The 15,782-nt window shown below is 46.7% G+C and overlaps 1 protein-coding gene across 2 annotated transcripts in view; it reads right to left on the bottom strand.

The window, feature by feature from the left end:
• Positions 1-297: 297 nt before the first annotated feature.
• SV2C (synaptic vesicle glycoprotein 2C) overlaps positions 298-15,782 on the bottom strand; it is a 375,875-nt gene continuing 360,390 nt past the window's right edge. For both annotated transcript variants that reach the window (XM_087862062.1, XM_087862061.1), the window contains exon 13: positions 298-8,185. In XM_087862062.1, the coding sequence (XP_087718188.1) occupies positions 8,002-8,185 (184 nt within the window). In that variant the 3' untranslated portion in view covers positions 298-8,001. The remainder of the gene's footprint in view (positions 8,186-15,782) is intronic.

The raw sequence follows: 15,782 nt of genomic DNA on the forward strand, positions 1-15,782 counted from the left end.
TAAAAATCTGTTCGCTGTTTCTGTTCTAGAGCAAAAGAACACCAACGTGTGCTCTGCCACCAGCTCCCCCACAAACATTTTCTTCCCAATGGTCCTGGCTAACAATCAGAAAGTGTTCCTGTGACATCAACAGCACCTCAATACTCATGATCCCCGCCCACAGAAACAGTTCAAATAAGCCCGAATCCAAGGAAACAGGTTTTCTTGATGCCTAAGCATAGAAAAGAAAGTTTTTATTTTTAAAGGGTCAATTCATGCTTGGAAGGGAAGTCAGTCGCACGGCAATCTTTATTTGAATATAATGGAGCAAAAAATGCTCTTTTATTAATAATTCGATGTACATTAAATATCTTTGCAGCTGTTACATGAATGTTAGGTATCTGGCAAGTAAATGTACGCACACTTCCACATCTGATAGATTTATGCTGTACACGAGTCATCCCACACGGAGCATGCCCGTTCGCAAGGATACGCATGGATGTCTCGGGACATTTGTTAAAACATACTTGGTCAAACATTTTGGCAATTCGGGAATCAGACACAGAGGAGCATACCAGAAAGATGAGTTCACAACAGGATCAGCTGTAGGGAAGATGGAAACTCCAGAAACCTGCAACAGAATTTATTGGGGTTCACACATGCAGCACATATCTACAATACAATTGGGGTAACTAGAACATTCATAGCAGGAGGTCTTACAGAGCAGTGAAAACAGGAAAGGAATAAGACAGAATAAAACAAAACACCCAAACACCAAAACCAAGGACAGGACCCCTGCCAAGATCTCACTGCAAAGGAGAGCGGATGGTGGGCTTAGCATGTGTCCAGAAATGGAGGTTTACCTGAAAGAAAAAAAACTCTCACAGGACTTTATTTACAGTATCTAGACATCAGTGAAGGACACACGATCTATTCAATATGTTCCCAGGTCAGGGTGAGGATACGTAACCGCTTTTTAGATGTTATAAAAGCACGTATCAAGAAAGAACATTTTTCTTGTGTTTGATTTAGGACATAGATTCAGCACAATAAATGTCTAACAACAGTGGTGGAAGTGAGATTAAGCAAATCTGTCCAGTTCTATCCAGGCAGGCCTGGTGAATGTCAAGGGCAAGGAAGGAGTTTCCTTCTTGGACACCTACTCTGGTGTGAGAGGGGAGACACTTCGTAGCTTCGAACGAGTTTATTTTTGTTTGCAAAGAGCCAACTTAGTACATTCTCCCTGAAGGATCAATACCCATACAAAGTGGTGGATTCTCTGCGTGGTGGGTCCTGTTCTGAGTCAATACAAATGCAGAGAGAAACCCTTTGTGTACTGACTTGAGGTTGAGCTTGCTAAGTCTGTTCCTTCCCTCGGGCATGTGGGCGATGCTGACCCACAAACCTATAGGACTCAACTTGGTGTGGCCTGGGTCAATGCAGTGGGAAGCCACACAGTGCTCAGGGCTTTAGGGAGAGGTATGTGGGCAAACGATTAACAACTGCTTGGGGCTGAGACTGGTTGGGAGCCTTGGTAGATTTCCATGCTGTAACGGCCCCCGCCCCCGCCCCCGCCCCGGCCAGTTCCAAGCTAGGAACGTGCGTCACTGAGCGTGGAGTTGGAAGGTGTGTGCACTAGTACACAGTATACAGCATCTCTACCATACAGAGACCACAGGCGTCCATCTCCTCAAGCGCATGGATGAGGCTAACGTGTGGTAAAATAATTAGAAAGTGATGAGTTTCGCTTATTTCTTACTTCAGTGTAAGTTTGCATAACCTAATTTTTAGTAATGGCTGTGTTTCCCAACTGGCTCACAAAATGCCTGAAAGTTTTGGCTCTGAGGAACGGGTTTAAGTCTGCTCGAGTACATCGCTGGCTTTCGAGGCCTCTGGATTCTGTGAGCAGGCTCCACCAGTCACTCGGCACGCCTGCTTCTACGGTGGGCTGCTAGGCTGGTGTTAAACCCTGTCGGAGTCTGAACAGAGGGCCGAAGGCTGCTTTCTCCTCCTTCTAGTTTTGCGCACTCCCGGCTCTAAGGGGAGGACGAATCTGGCAGGGTAGGCAGAGAGGGGGCAGCCTCTGCAATGTCAGCATTTAAATCGGAATAGAAAGCACCCAGTCTCTGCCTTCGGCTCAGGGCGTGATCCCGGCATTCCGGGATCCAGTCCCACATCGGGCTCCTCCGCTGGGAGCCTGCTTCTTCCTCTCCCACTCCCCCGCTGTGTTCCCTCTCTCGCTGGCTGTCTCTCTGTCACATAAATAAATAAAAAAAAAAAAAAAAGAAAAGAAAAGAAAAGAAAAAGAAAGCACCCAGCCTCCCTGCGAGCAGACCCTCTGCAGGCCGGGAGCAGCACCTCTATCTCCCATGGCTCAATGAATTCCGAGAGCCCTGCAGCAGGCTGCCTCATCTTTCTTTTGGGAGTCCAGTGCTAAGCTTTCAGACTTCTGCCCCAAAAATGGGCTCTTTTGGATCCCATGCCCATGGTACCCATCTAATCATGCACAGGAAGGAGAAGCAGCTGGAAATCTCTCCTGGTTCAGGGAGCTATGTCAACACCAACAGTCCAGAGCTTAGACCCCTGCACCCACCGCCATTCAACACGTTCTTCATCCTTTGGGCCTCCACCAGAGGCATGGACGGGCACACTCTTTAGTCCCAAGTGCACCAGGGAAGCTTGGCCTTGCCTCTGTATGTGGCTGGAGTCAAGAGGTGACCAGAGGAGGCAAGGAGGAAGAAGAATGGATGGGGAAGAAAGCAAGTGAGTGTGTACTGCCTGGGGGAGGTAAGGAGGAGAGGCTTCGTGGGTGACAAAGGAAATCGGGGCTGGGGGGGGGGAGGGTCACCACCAACTACTGTCTCTGCTCTGCCTCCCTCAGGCCTCAGAGCCCCAAAGGTCGTTGCAGCTTCAAGACCCTTTGCAACAACTCTGCACTGGTTTTGAACTGAAATCTAAAAACCTCCGGCCACTAACTGTCTGAACCTGTTTTCTGGGTGGCTTCTCTGCTGAGGAGAGAGGGGGCAAAGCCGCTCCAGCATTCTTTTTTTTTTTTTTTTAAAGATTTTATTTATTTATTCGACAGAGAGAGACAGCCAGCGAGAGAGGGAACACAAGCAGGGGAAGTGGGAGAGGAAGAAGCAGGCTCATAGCGGAGGAGCCTGACGTGGGGCTCGATCCCACAACGCCGGGATCACGCCCTGAGCCAAAGGCAGACGCTTAACTGCTGTGCCACCCAGGCGCCCCTGCTCCAGCATTCTATCTGCAAAGACAGTGGACTCAGTCAGCAGTCTTCAGAATCAGAAAGAAAACACCCTGGGAAGCTGAGGCCCAGGAGCCTGTAGCTGAGGGGGCTGCTGACTCTGTTCTGGAACAGACTTCCCAGCCCCCACCTCTCCTCTCAGGCCATGAAAAGAACTCCGGGACTTTAAAAGCCAACCTCTCTACGGAGAAGGGCCTATCTTTGCTGCTGCTTCCTTTCCTTGAATACCTTAGTGTGATTTCATGCCGAGGCATTCAAAGCAATAGCATATGTGTCTTTGTTTCTCTCATTTTCCAAGTATTAGTTAGTAGTCCCTCTAACAAAGGCCAAGAAACTGAGGGGCCTTCTCCTCCTGTCAAAGATAGTCCCAATGTCTGAGTAGTTTCTGAACCGCCCACCGCAGGCTACTACTTCTTTTATATTTGGGAAAACAACACTTTGTGTTTATAGGGGAGGGGCTTTCATATGAGACCCCATTATAGCTGTTTTCTCATTCACGCCTGTTTCCTCCGCTTTCACTTAAGTCCTGCAAAGGGTTCACTATCCGCATGGAGCACACTGCCTCAACCCAGCACATGGGAAAAGCTCCATGAATATGTACTGAATAATCACATGAAAGGACAAGAGACCAGTGAATGCTCTGCCCACTCTTTGCCCCACCCAGCCTTGCTGGCCTTAAACAAAGGCCTACACCGATCCACGAACTGTATCTGTGGAACTCAAGATCCTGGGATTACTAAGATCTAGGTACTGTCGGAGAAAGAGCCCAGGAAACCCTGGCAATGCTGTGTCTGGTTGGTGCAACGCTGCTGATAGGAGGAATGGTCCATATTTGGAGCAAGAGAACATTACACGGAGAACTGGCACTCCATACCCGGAACGATAAAGGGCACATATGTCTTGGAGACACTGATAATTTTCTTTGGTCTGCATCATACAGATTGGTAGGAAAGCTTTCCTCAAAACATACACTGTTTGGCAGAAACGAAAACCGTAAGAAATGTATAGTTCATGTCAGAGTGCCCTACGGTGTAGATTTCTTTAAGTCACTGGACTAAGCTCAGCATGACATGGGGGTTAAAGGAAAATCAAATATACAGCCAATATGCACCTTACCAACCAAACACTTTTCTTTCTATGATACCATGTAAAAGCCGAATTCAGACATTTCTGACTTCAGAGCCTTTAGTGCATTGAACAGATGAAGAAAGAGATAAAGGCCATTTTGATATTAAATAGAAAAAACTGGAGACTATCATATTTTATTTTGGTTGGCAGAGGGAATCAAAAGGTATTCCCATGAAATGACTCTGTAATGACCCCACGGTTTAGAAAGTCTCCCGTGTGCCCTTCACTGGAACCTTCTTAAAGATATCTTGGACTCTCCCTCTGACACTACATTTTTTTCCCCACCTCTCCCATGATATCTAAAGACATCCACAGAAGCAGCGAAGCAGTTTTTGGTGCACACCTGAAGTCTGATTTGGTGAGATCTGTAAAGGAAGGTGCCTTTGCCAACTTAGGTGGTATCAATTCAAAACTCAGTTTTTGCGGCCCTAAGTCTTCCTGTTCTAAGAATAAAAGGGAGGAAGGAGTCGGGGCAGCTACAGGACACAGCCTTTGTGACAGCATGGTGACCAGAGACTCTTCTAACCGTGTACATGTGGCAGGGTGGGTCCCTTTCCTGAGCAGGCAATGATAACCATCAAACCAGCACTGAGTGGAGATAACGCTCAGGATCCTAAGAAGCCAACAGCACAGCAACATGGGAACTACGTTCTCTGGCCTATTCCTCGGGGCTTCCCAAACAACCTGCCTGCTTACTAATTTGTCCATTTCTAAACCAAACCTATTTGGTGCTTCTAACGATGAGTCCAGCTTCAAGAAGGCAGCCAGGGCCCATCTATTTTCTCTCCCAGGGTCATTACTCTGGGTGTAAGGTGATCCCTGGCCACTGGGTTTGGCGTTCTGGATTGATTCCAAAGAGCTATGAGGACATTTTCGTTAGAAAAGGAGTCAGAAACACAGGAGCAAGTGGAGTGGTGTCCTAGGCTTCCCTTTTGGCACATACTCTCGTTTTCCTCCTTTTGTGGATGAAACGAGATGCTGGTGGCAGGTCCCGGCGCCAGCGGCCTGCTCCATAGACAGAGCTGAGTTCCTGTGTAATCGCACGGCTCTATCTTAATCCAGCTAACCCCGGAACAAGCCAGACAGGCCCTGCCACATACTTCGGGAACAACCTGAGCTCTCTCAGAGAAAATCAAGGTGATGGGAACAATGCAAAGGAGGCAGTGAAAACTGCATGGAAGGTGGAAAAGGTGGTGACCAAGAAGGTTTGTGACCACAGACTGTCCAGGAGATTAGAATAGATCCCTCTTGGGCCACCTGGGAGGCTTGGATCAAGTGACAGGAAGGCCACGAAAGGCTCTTCTGAAGGGGATGCATGGTGTCGGGTCTCACAAAGTGGGGTTCTGCTCGTTTATCTCATTCTGACCCGACGAGTGTTCAAATAAAACTCTGCATCTGCTGTGCCCGGCAGGTGGGGAGATTTTGTTCACATTCAGAGCTACAACAGACGTGTGAGACATTTATGAGAGTGAACTTTGCTTACTGGACGACCTTAACTTTCAGAAAGCTAAGAGACTAGAGACAGCGACATCCATGCACATTGCTCTTTCTTCTGATTGGCTGATGAACATACACGTCTCACTTTGGGAGTTGTTATTGTACAAGCTGTGTTCAACTAAAATGGCCCTGCCGGGGTCCCCACATGCGCCTTTTTTAAGAAGATGAATCACGGGGTAGATAGGGAAATGAATCCACGTGAAAGAAAAATATACAGGGTACCTTCCTGGGTTGTGTGAATGCTAGCTTTGTTCTCCAGTAATATTAGAGAGGCAGAAGGGAGAGTCGGCTCCGTTTCTCTCCCTGATTTCCTAGCATCAGTCTAAGAGATCTCATCTAGTCTTGACTGATTCTCCCTCTTCCTGCCACCTTTGCAGTTTGGGGTTGGTGTTTTGCTGATGTGCTGGCCTCCCCAGGGAACCACCCTCTTCCTGCCAGCCACCAACCCCAGACTGCCCCTTTACAGACCTGAAGGACTTCGAGGGGTTGGTCGATTAATGGCTATGTTAATGAAAGAAATGGGTCACAGAGTCAGAACTCTGTACTCTGGGGCTCCAGGAGCACCATTAGGAAGGCGAGAGGGAGGCAGAGCGCCTTCGGGGTTAGGACGGGGCTTTGAAGGTAATGGCTATTGGAAACAAAGGCTCTCTCTTCCTGGGGGGCCCCAGGGCTGTGGCCTGCTGGAAATGCTATAATAAGTAACAAGGATAACCCTTTGACAAGACAGAGTTAAAAAAGGAATATTGTTTTAAAATGGGATTTATTCCTGGCTGCTGGTCACTGCTGCAAGTCTATAAGGAGGCTTCAGATTTCAAAGAAGATGAGTAAAAAGGATGAGCCTGGAGGAGGGGCACGCCCAAGGGGTGAGAAGGTCACAGAGCTGACAGCCCGTGGGAATGTCCTGCTGACCTCTATCTTCCAGGCCCAGGCGGATTCCAGAGGTAAATAAAGCAAGCAGCCCCAGACCACCGGGAGATGCTGCCCTTGTCTGCCAGAGGGCCCCTTGCTTGGACTAAGCAGGATGGAGATTCCACACAGAACCAGCAGCTGGAGCACAGGGGCCAGTGGAAGCTAGGGGAAGAAGACCCACTTCAGCGCTGCCAGCTAGAAAGCCCAGCGTCAACGGCGCGGGGGGGCACTGCCCCTCAGAAAGGTGGTACCCTCAAGGTAGCATTTTGCGTTTCCAAACAGCCCTAGAGGTGGACTTCCTCCTCATTTGCAATTTACAACAACAGAGACTACTGACCAGCTCTAGACTGAACACGTTTCGGACGAAAGGCAGAATCAGGCAGGTAGACCCAGGGTTTGGATAGTGACTTTCTCCCTTCGAATCTGCACCCTACCAAGATCAAGGGCAGCTGGGGTGGGGGCGGGGTGGAGACGGGGGGGGGGGGTAAATGGAGGCAGAAGATCTGTCTCTGATCTCTGATCTTCTAACGTTCTGGCCCACAGGCCACAATCACGGACACTACCGCGGCTCCCTCCTCAGATTTTTCAGGACTTAAACTGGGCAGAAATCTGGCTTATGCCTTTCACTCAGATCTTTGCTGCTCGCGGCACAGCCTCTCTCTCTTGTCAGCAGAGCCACCTTCCCTGTCAGGCCTCAAAGAGCCCCACCCAGCTCTGTTTGGTGCCACATGGTTTTCTTTGTAAGGCCCTGCTGTAACAGCAAGAATTGGGTATCCTTTTCTAAGTAAACAGGAAATATCACTCTGTTTGAAAAAAAAAAAAAAATCCCTCTCCTCAGCACAAAGGCAATAATATGCCAACTTCTATTTCCCGTGAATGTGAAATCAGAAGCAGGATCTCTTTCTGAAGGCAGCATAGGCCCCTCCACCTTCAGTGAGCAGCATCTCAGGGAGGCCCGGCTGACGAGGACACTTAAAAAGTGCTACCACTGATTCCTGGGAGCTGGGAGCATCCCTGTTAGGAAAGGTCACAAGGCATGAAAACCCCTGCAAGCTCACACCTAAGGGGCAGGATGGTATGCATCTACAGTTCAGTCACGGCAAGAGTTAGTGTTCAGATATTTTACCACCTTTCAGTATGTGAAAACATCTGAAACCTTGAGTCAGTCCGGAGGGTTGACACAGGGCAGGAGAAAGAAACGTGGTAGACGGATGGCTTGTACCCCATTACATCAGGACCTGGGTTCGTGTGTCGGGCAGGCGTAAGCCCACCAGTCCTCCACACACCAGCACAGTGGAGGCCAGCAGGATAGGGATCGATTTGGTGAAGCCGACCAGGGAGCCGAATATTAAGTTTCCAAGGACGGCCGCTGCTTTGCACAGGGCATTCAAGAAGCCAAAGCCTGTCGCCCTGCAAGGGGAAGAGACACAAGGCAAGGTTGACAAAGCAACTTCCCAGATGCAACCTTAGATACAAACGTCCTCGGCAGTAGTTTTCAAGGACCGCCAGGAAGAGTTTTGTATCTCATTAAGGCATGTAATGAAATGCTTGTTAGTGCATCTGGACGCAGAGAACCTCAGCTGTTGGTACGGTTCCTTCGGCCCTCTGTTGATTTTTCTCCTCACCTTGACTGATTCTTATTCTGCCCAGAAGTTCCACTTTATTGTGAACAGAAAGAAAAAGGAAATATCAGGGAGATTTCTTCTCTCTTCCAGAGTTTAATTAAAATACAGGACCATATATTTCTTTAGATTTTTTTTCTCCTCACTCTTTCCTCATAGCTTCGTTAACGTGTGAGGTTTTAAAGAACTAAAGCCATGGAATTTTCAGAGAAAATCAGAGATGACTGGCTGGTATTCCTCATCTTTCGGGTGACATAGACGTGAATGATGACGCTCTCTTCACACGTGTTTTGGTAGCAGGCAGACACTGGATGCCGAGCGGGGTGGCCCACCAATGAGCTAATGGTACTTCTTCCATCCTCATCAGGGTTTCATGTGGAAAATCACGTCCAGGAAAATATTACAAGGGAGAATCAGAACGTAGGCCTAGAGAAGATCTTGCTCACTGTGCTAGCGTTTGAGTGTGATTTTACTCTGCACTTCCAGGTAGAAAACTTAATTTTGTTCATGAGGGTACTGACACCACTGACATCATAATATGAATTTCCTTGGCCTCTATGCCAGTTCACTTTCTTGTCTGTCACTGGATACATCTGTGTGTTCAAGGCAAATTGAATGCAAGATCATTCATTGTTGGACACATTTTCCCCCCTCCGGAGGGAAGTGCATTTTAGATGCTGTAAAATGCAGCATCTACTACACATCTTTCTTTGATTTGTAAATGCCTAAGTGTGGGCTTCGGCCAGTCACAACTACTCATCGCTATCTGAGCTGTTCCTAGTGCTATTTTCTACAAAGTGTAGATATTCATTGCAGTTATTATCCACTCACCCTCCTTCCCACACCACAGAGAGGAGTGTACACGTCTGAGGGAACTCGGCCTGTGACTTTGCCCAGGGCCAGTGACTTCAGGGGTCAGAAAAGACCTACGAAGAGGTAGCAAGTGCCAACTTTCTTCCTGGCCAAGACACCTAGAAGGTAGAGGCCTCTGCCGTGTGGCAAAATTGCCAACTGTGTGGAATGTGGAAGGGGTGTAACAGAATCTCTGACAGAAAAACAGGAACTTCTTGAGAAGAGAGTAAGCTAATTTTATATGCTTCTTCTTTTTGGCTTGTTTTTAAATAAAGAAACTGGTAATAACAATGACCACTGGAAAGGTAAGATTTAATATATTGATAACCATTTTCAAATGAAATTGCTGGACGCTACATGCTGGGTACCACAGAGGACTTCGGTAGAATGACATCATCCCCACAGCCTCCCCCACCTCCATGGAAAAGTCATGAGGCTGAACTCCTTGTTTGTTCATTAATACTTTTTAGAGCTGTTTTAGGTTTTCAAAAACATTGAGTGAAAAGCAAGGAGAGTTCCTATATACCCCTTCACCCCACGGCCCTATTTTTAACATCTGAGTGTGGTACAGAGGTTTACAATTGATGAACCAGTATTAGTACACTGTTATTAACTCGAGCCCATAGTTTATGTCTGGGTTCATTCTGTGTTTTGTATTCTGTGGGCTTTGGTAAATGTATAGCGCCAAGTATCCACATTACAGTATCCTAGGAATCATAGTTTCACTGCCCTAAAATCCCATGTGCTCCCCCTATTCATTCCTCCTCTTTCCCCAGTAACTCCAGCCACCACTGATCTTTTTAGTGTCTCTAATTTTGTCTCTTCCAGAAAGTTAGATAGTTGGAGTCCTATGGTAGGTAGCCTTTCAGATTGATGTCCTTCATTTTTTTAAAAGCACATTTTAGTTTCTAGATTCTAGGCTCATAAATTACCAAATACATCTTCTGGTAGTAAGATAAACTGTATCGTTCTGGGAAAAATGGCTAGTGTGTATGTTGCTGATAAGAGGGGAACATTCTTCTGTAGGAAGAAGTCTCTTGATGCTGAAACTGTTGAATGACCCAAGCAGAGTTTACAGCTGGGTTAAAATAACCGTATTTTCCCAAGCTCTAACTCTAAACAGGGTATAAAATATGGGTGGCTATCTCCTTATGGTATGGACAACTTCCTGAGATTTCTGGACAGTGCTGAAGAGACATGCATTGGGAGCATTTGGTATCTAAAGCTTCTAAAAAAAAGAAAAAAACCCAAACGATCAAATCTTTATATTCTCTGACTCTCCATCTTCATTTACCTATCAGAGGCAGATTCTCACACGAAAATCTGGTGTGGACACAAAGCATACAGCCTCCTTAAATTAGCATTGGCATTCGAGAAAATGTGACCATCCTTTCCTCGGATAAGAAAGTTATTTCTTCAAATACTTGTGACCTGGAGGGTGTGATTTCCCATGCATCAGACACACAGCTGTGTTACCAAAATCATTCTCAAAGTAGTTCTTCCTTGCTGGTTATCTGTTTACAAAGTAAATAAGCTTTGACTTCATTTACTTCTTTGCTCTTACTTAAAGGAAAGCCATGAACTTCTACAGACACACAAAATACAAGTCCCCATGCTCATTAAGTCCTTTGAGGGTGCGGAGCTTGGAGTTTGCAGAGCTCAGCGTTTGACTTGCTGACTTCTCAACAGCACGACAAGCTACTGAGTTTTTTTTCAGACCAAAGATGTTCCGTGCCTTCTCTTAACCGACAAGTACAAAGGAGAAAGAATGAACTGATCTATGATCTTTCTATAAACTCTATGCCTTGTTCCCCTACCTCTCCAGCCAGAATCCTTTGTTTTCAATTCTTGCTCAACCCACTTAAATCTTTTACATGGAAATTCCTTCCCTGAACAGTACCCTGGGACCATGGCAGCCCTCTTCCACATTTTATTACCGTGGACTTGTCCTGCACCACTAACTCCCTCTGTCTGAGAGCCCAGTGCTAGTTCAGGGAGCTGGCTTACTGGGGTCCTCAGGCTCCGCTGATGGGGGTGTGGCCACCAGAGCATCCCTCCCTGTGGCTGGACTGTGGCTTCTCCAGGGCCTTCCCAAAGGAGCAGGTTCCAGTTCATTCATATCATTATTAGCTTTGATTAGAGGCTGGGAAAAGGAAACCGCTGGCACCATTTTGGATAGAGTGAGGAAAGTTTTGCCCTCACATTTGGCCTCTTAAATTTCATTTTTCTGACTTCAATGCAGGGTCAGCTGTGGGTTTTACAGGGTTCCTGGGGAGAATCAAGGGATGCTGAATAATAGTAGCACGTAGGCCGTGCCCGGCACATGGTGGGCGCCATGCCACTGTTAGCCATGGTTTCAAACACTGACTGAAGGATTGACTGCTGAAATCAGGAAAACAAATTAATTGCTCATTTTGAAAAGACCTGAAATGGGGTCGATCCAGACTCGGCTCACCGAATTCACCTTTTAAGGGGTAAAATGGAAGCATTCTCTTTGCTTAGTCTAAACTTTTGGAAAGAACTTTTTCTGGACAACTCAAATCACTGGTAAAACTTAGAAAAGGAATACTAAGAACTGAGCAAGGGGGGGGGCATTTTGCAAAGTATAGGCAGTCCTTAAGTCAATAATATCATAGCCCCCTCTCATCTGCAGGGCAGATATTCCAACACCCCCTGATACTAGGGATAGTACCAAACCTTATATATACTATGTTTTTCCTATATATACTTACCTATGATAAAGTTTACTTTATAAATTAGGCTCAGTCAGATTAACAATAACTGACAATAAAGTAGAACAACAATACGCTATGATAAAAGTGAGGTGAGTGTGGTCTCTCTCCCTCTCTCTCAAAATATATTGTACTGTGTAAGTCATCTCTACACCCAATGTGGGGCCTGAACTCACGACTTGAACCTGAGATGAAAAGTCCCACGCCCCACCAACTGAGCCAGCCAGGCGCCCCTGTCTTCACTCATCTTGTGATGACGTGAGGCGAGGCAATGCCTACATGAGGAGATGACGTGAGGTGAATGACGCAGGTGCCGGGATGTGCTGTTAGGCTACCACTGACCTTCTGACGCTGTGTCAGGAGGCGGCTCATCAGCTTCCAGACCTGAGGGGACATGAGTCACCAAAACTGCATAAAGGGAAACCTCAGATAAGGAGGAACTACTGTACATTGTGATCTAGGGGTTCATCCAGAAGTTGGCTCTTGAAAGCACAAAATGAATTGCACTTTTCCTCATGCAAGCAGCACTACAAATGATGGCACATTTCCCAGGTTTATCTAAAAAAGCTGTTTCACCACTGAATCCATCTGAGCTACTGGACTACCATGCTAAGAGCACTAGAAACCCCTTGAATATTTGTCTAAGAAGCAAAATGGTCCTTAATAAAGTCCTGATTTACACATTCTTCTATGTATTCATTTAACGATCATTAAGGGTTATGTACCAGGCACTACACTAGGCACCAGGGTGGCCGAAATTAAGACGACGAAGTCCACCTTTGCATTAAGACAGATGCAAAAAGATCATGAAAACACAACATGCTCAGTACAGTAATACAGACAGCCAAGGGTACTATAGGGGTGCAGAGGATGGGAGGTGATCTCGGTGGGGGTGGGGCACTGAGGGAAGACTTCTCAGAGGGGATGGATGAGAAGAGAAGTCATCTTGCAGGAGTAGGAGGAGCTCACCAGGTGAAGGATGGGATGTGCCCAGAGGTGCTCTCTGACTCTCAAAACACCCTCACATCTAACTGATCTCTGTGGTACCCCACTCAGTCTTAGACACCCCCACAAAGGCCTCTAGAGCACCAAATGGCCTGCTTCCCCCCAGTCCCCAAACAAGTGTCCCTCTTCCTCAGCTGTCTCAATGTGAGGTCAGAGGAGCAATCTGGTGGAACTAGGGTGCATGGCCCTGTGTGACCACAGTCTCACTCAGGGGTGCTCAAAGCTGGGTACACACTGTCACCTGTGGAGCTTTTACAACACAGTGCTGTGGCGATACCAATGTCCAGGGCCACACCCCCAGACAGTCTGACGGTACTGCTGTGCTGGGAGCCCAGGCACTGTTAGTTTTTAGAAGTCTTGTGTGAATCTAAGGTATATCCAGGGAGGAGGACCCTGGATTCTTCCAGAGATAACTGCATTTTTGAATTGATCTGGATTTACTATTCTATGCCAAAAGGAAATTGCAAAAGCAAAAAATCTACTCCACCCCTCCAAAAAATGGTTTTCATTTCTGAATTCCCTTTAGTGTCCTTCCAATCATATCCTTATTTTTTATGAATCACAGGATTCACACAATTTTGCTTTTGCTTTCCCGCAATCATTAATAAAACCATCCCATGTTGTTTATGTTTTGTTTAAAATGAAATGATGAGGCATATAACCATTATCTCTGTAAGCGTACCACTGGGATAGTTAGGAGCTTTCCAAACTGGGGGAACATGAATGCTATTGCAACGAACACCTTCACACTCAAAACCTTTACTTGGATGTGTTCATTAGGAAAGTCAGGCAGTGTAACACAGGCAAGGGAAAATGTTTATGATATGGTTGAGCTGGGAGGAGACTGTGGCCCACAGGAGAGGAATCCAAGGCAAAGGCTTCATCCAACCTCTTTGCCTTCCCATCCCTGCTCCTGCTCTCTTATTTACGTTGCTCTTCGCAGCTTATTTCTCCCAGAGGCAATCTGTTTCTCAAGTAACCTGAATCATTTCTTTCTCTTCCAACTCTTGTGCAGCCGCTGTGCAGGCTGGACTCTGGGCAGCCATGAAGGTTCTTCCTGTTGAACGAGGTCCTCCTTCCTGCTCTCCCGCTAGGGACTGGCTTGTACCACTCTCAGGGCTCTCCTGTCCGGATTCAGCCTGATCTTTGGGGCAGGATTGTAGAGTCTTTCCATTCATTCATTGCTGTCCCTTTAGGACAAGCACGGTGACACATAAGAAGATACTTGTGGAATGAAGTAAGGAATTTCCTGACACCTTCAAAATATGTTGGAAGTAGATTTCTGTAAAGGGCATCCTAATGGGCACTAGGCCATGTTTGTTTACTGATGCCAGACTATCCTCTTGCTTGTTCAGAGGAGAGAACTCTAATTTCACATTCTTAAGTCAGAAAAAACTGAATTCAATTACTTTCTGAGCTTCAAAGAAAGAGAAAGTTTGTCTCACCCAAGTAAGTAGTATGTGTATGTGTGTGGTCTATATGTGCCCTCCTTAACCTGGGAAGATGGCATCCTATACCACTGAGCTGGGCTTGCCTTACATACAAGCCGAGAAGGACTTACGTATGGTTTGTGAGCCAAGAGGAATCCCTGGGCCCAAAGCAGAGCTCCATCTCCCTCCCATCCCCATCCCCATCACCGTCAAGGGTCTTCCTACTGCTTGTGCTGTTGATATGCAAATATTCACAGTCCTGCAAAATGGAAGTCTTTGTGGCTTCCCCTCTATCTGATGAAGCTAGGCAGCAAGTAGATGAGTGCCTGGGCCAGAGTAGATAATGATGGAATGAAAGCAAGCACTGGGAGGCAACTTGGAGTTCATTTAAGGCCAGGATTAGTGAACATGACTGTATATTCTAATTACCAGGTGAGCTTCTTAGAAGAGCGCCACCCCAGACCCCCTAGGAAGAGGGACGGGTATGTCTGTTCTGGGAGCAGCACCGTGGAGCCACAGAGCTGGGTTTGAGCCTCAGTGACCCAGGGCAAGTTTCTTTTCCTCTCTGTGTCTCATTTTCCTCTCTAGAAAACAGAGAAAGTCTCCTTACTCTTGTAGGCTTGGAATGACGTTTACACATGGTTAAATGAGATGACCTAAATCCTCGGTACTGAGCCTGACTCACCTCTATTTTCAGATAAGGAAACCAAACTCCAAAAAGGCTAAAGGACTGATCTAATTTACCCACTATCTTCTGGCAGCACCAGGTCTCCTCCTCACTACTGATGGAGAAAGGGGAAGAGAGGAGGAAGAGGGTTTCCAGTAGGCAATGCTGTGTGACCAAGGGGGAGCTGGCAGCTGAAGCATCGGGAGGTCACAGGCTCTGGACAGTGAAAGTGGAAAGGGGGACAGAGGGCAGTCAGAGGGAAGAGAGGTGCAGTGCTAGATCCCACATCCGATGGAAACCTAGAGCCCATAACCAAGCGGATTTTAAAAAGCATCCCTTTTCCCTCCCTTCCCTTCCTCCCATTCACCTAGAGCTATGCTAATAAATAAGGAAAACAAAGTCCTGTCCTGATTGAGCTCACATCCTAGTGGGTAACAGATAGTAAGCAAACACACACATAACACCATATCATTATACGACCTGGTGGTAATTTGCTTTAAAAGTACTTCAGTACAAGGAGAAGTTGTTCTATACTCTAGAATTTAAAACATGTTAATCAGGAATCAACAGGCCAGAGATAGGTACTTAGGGCTTTACACATCATTTTAGAAATCTGCATGACAAAGTTTGTTAATGAATGCAGAGACAGTTTTTCATTGGTAAAATGAGTAGATGACTGGAAAGAAATGTTCTGCTCTT

The sequence above is a fragment of the Ursus americanus genome, chromosome 5 (assembly GCF_024610735.1).
Source record: "Ursus americanus isolate L20-20 chromosome 5, mUrsAme1.1.p, whole genome shotgun sequence".
Classification (NCBI taxonomy): Eukaryota; Metazoa; Chordata; class Mammalia; order Carnivora; family Ursidae; genus Ursus; species Ursus americanus.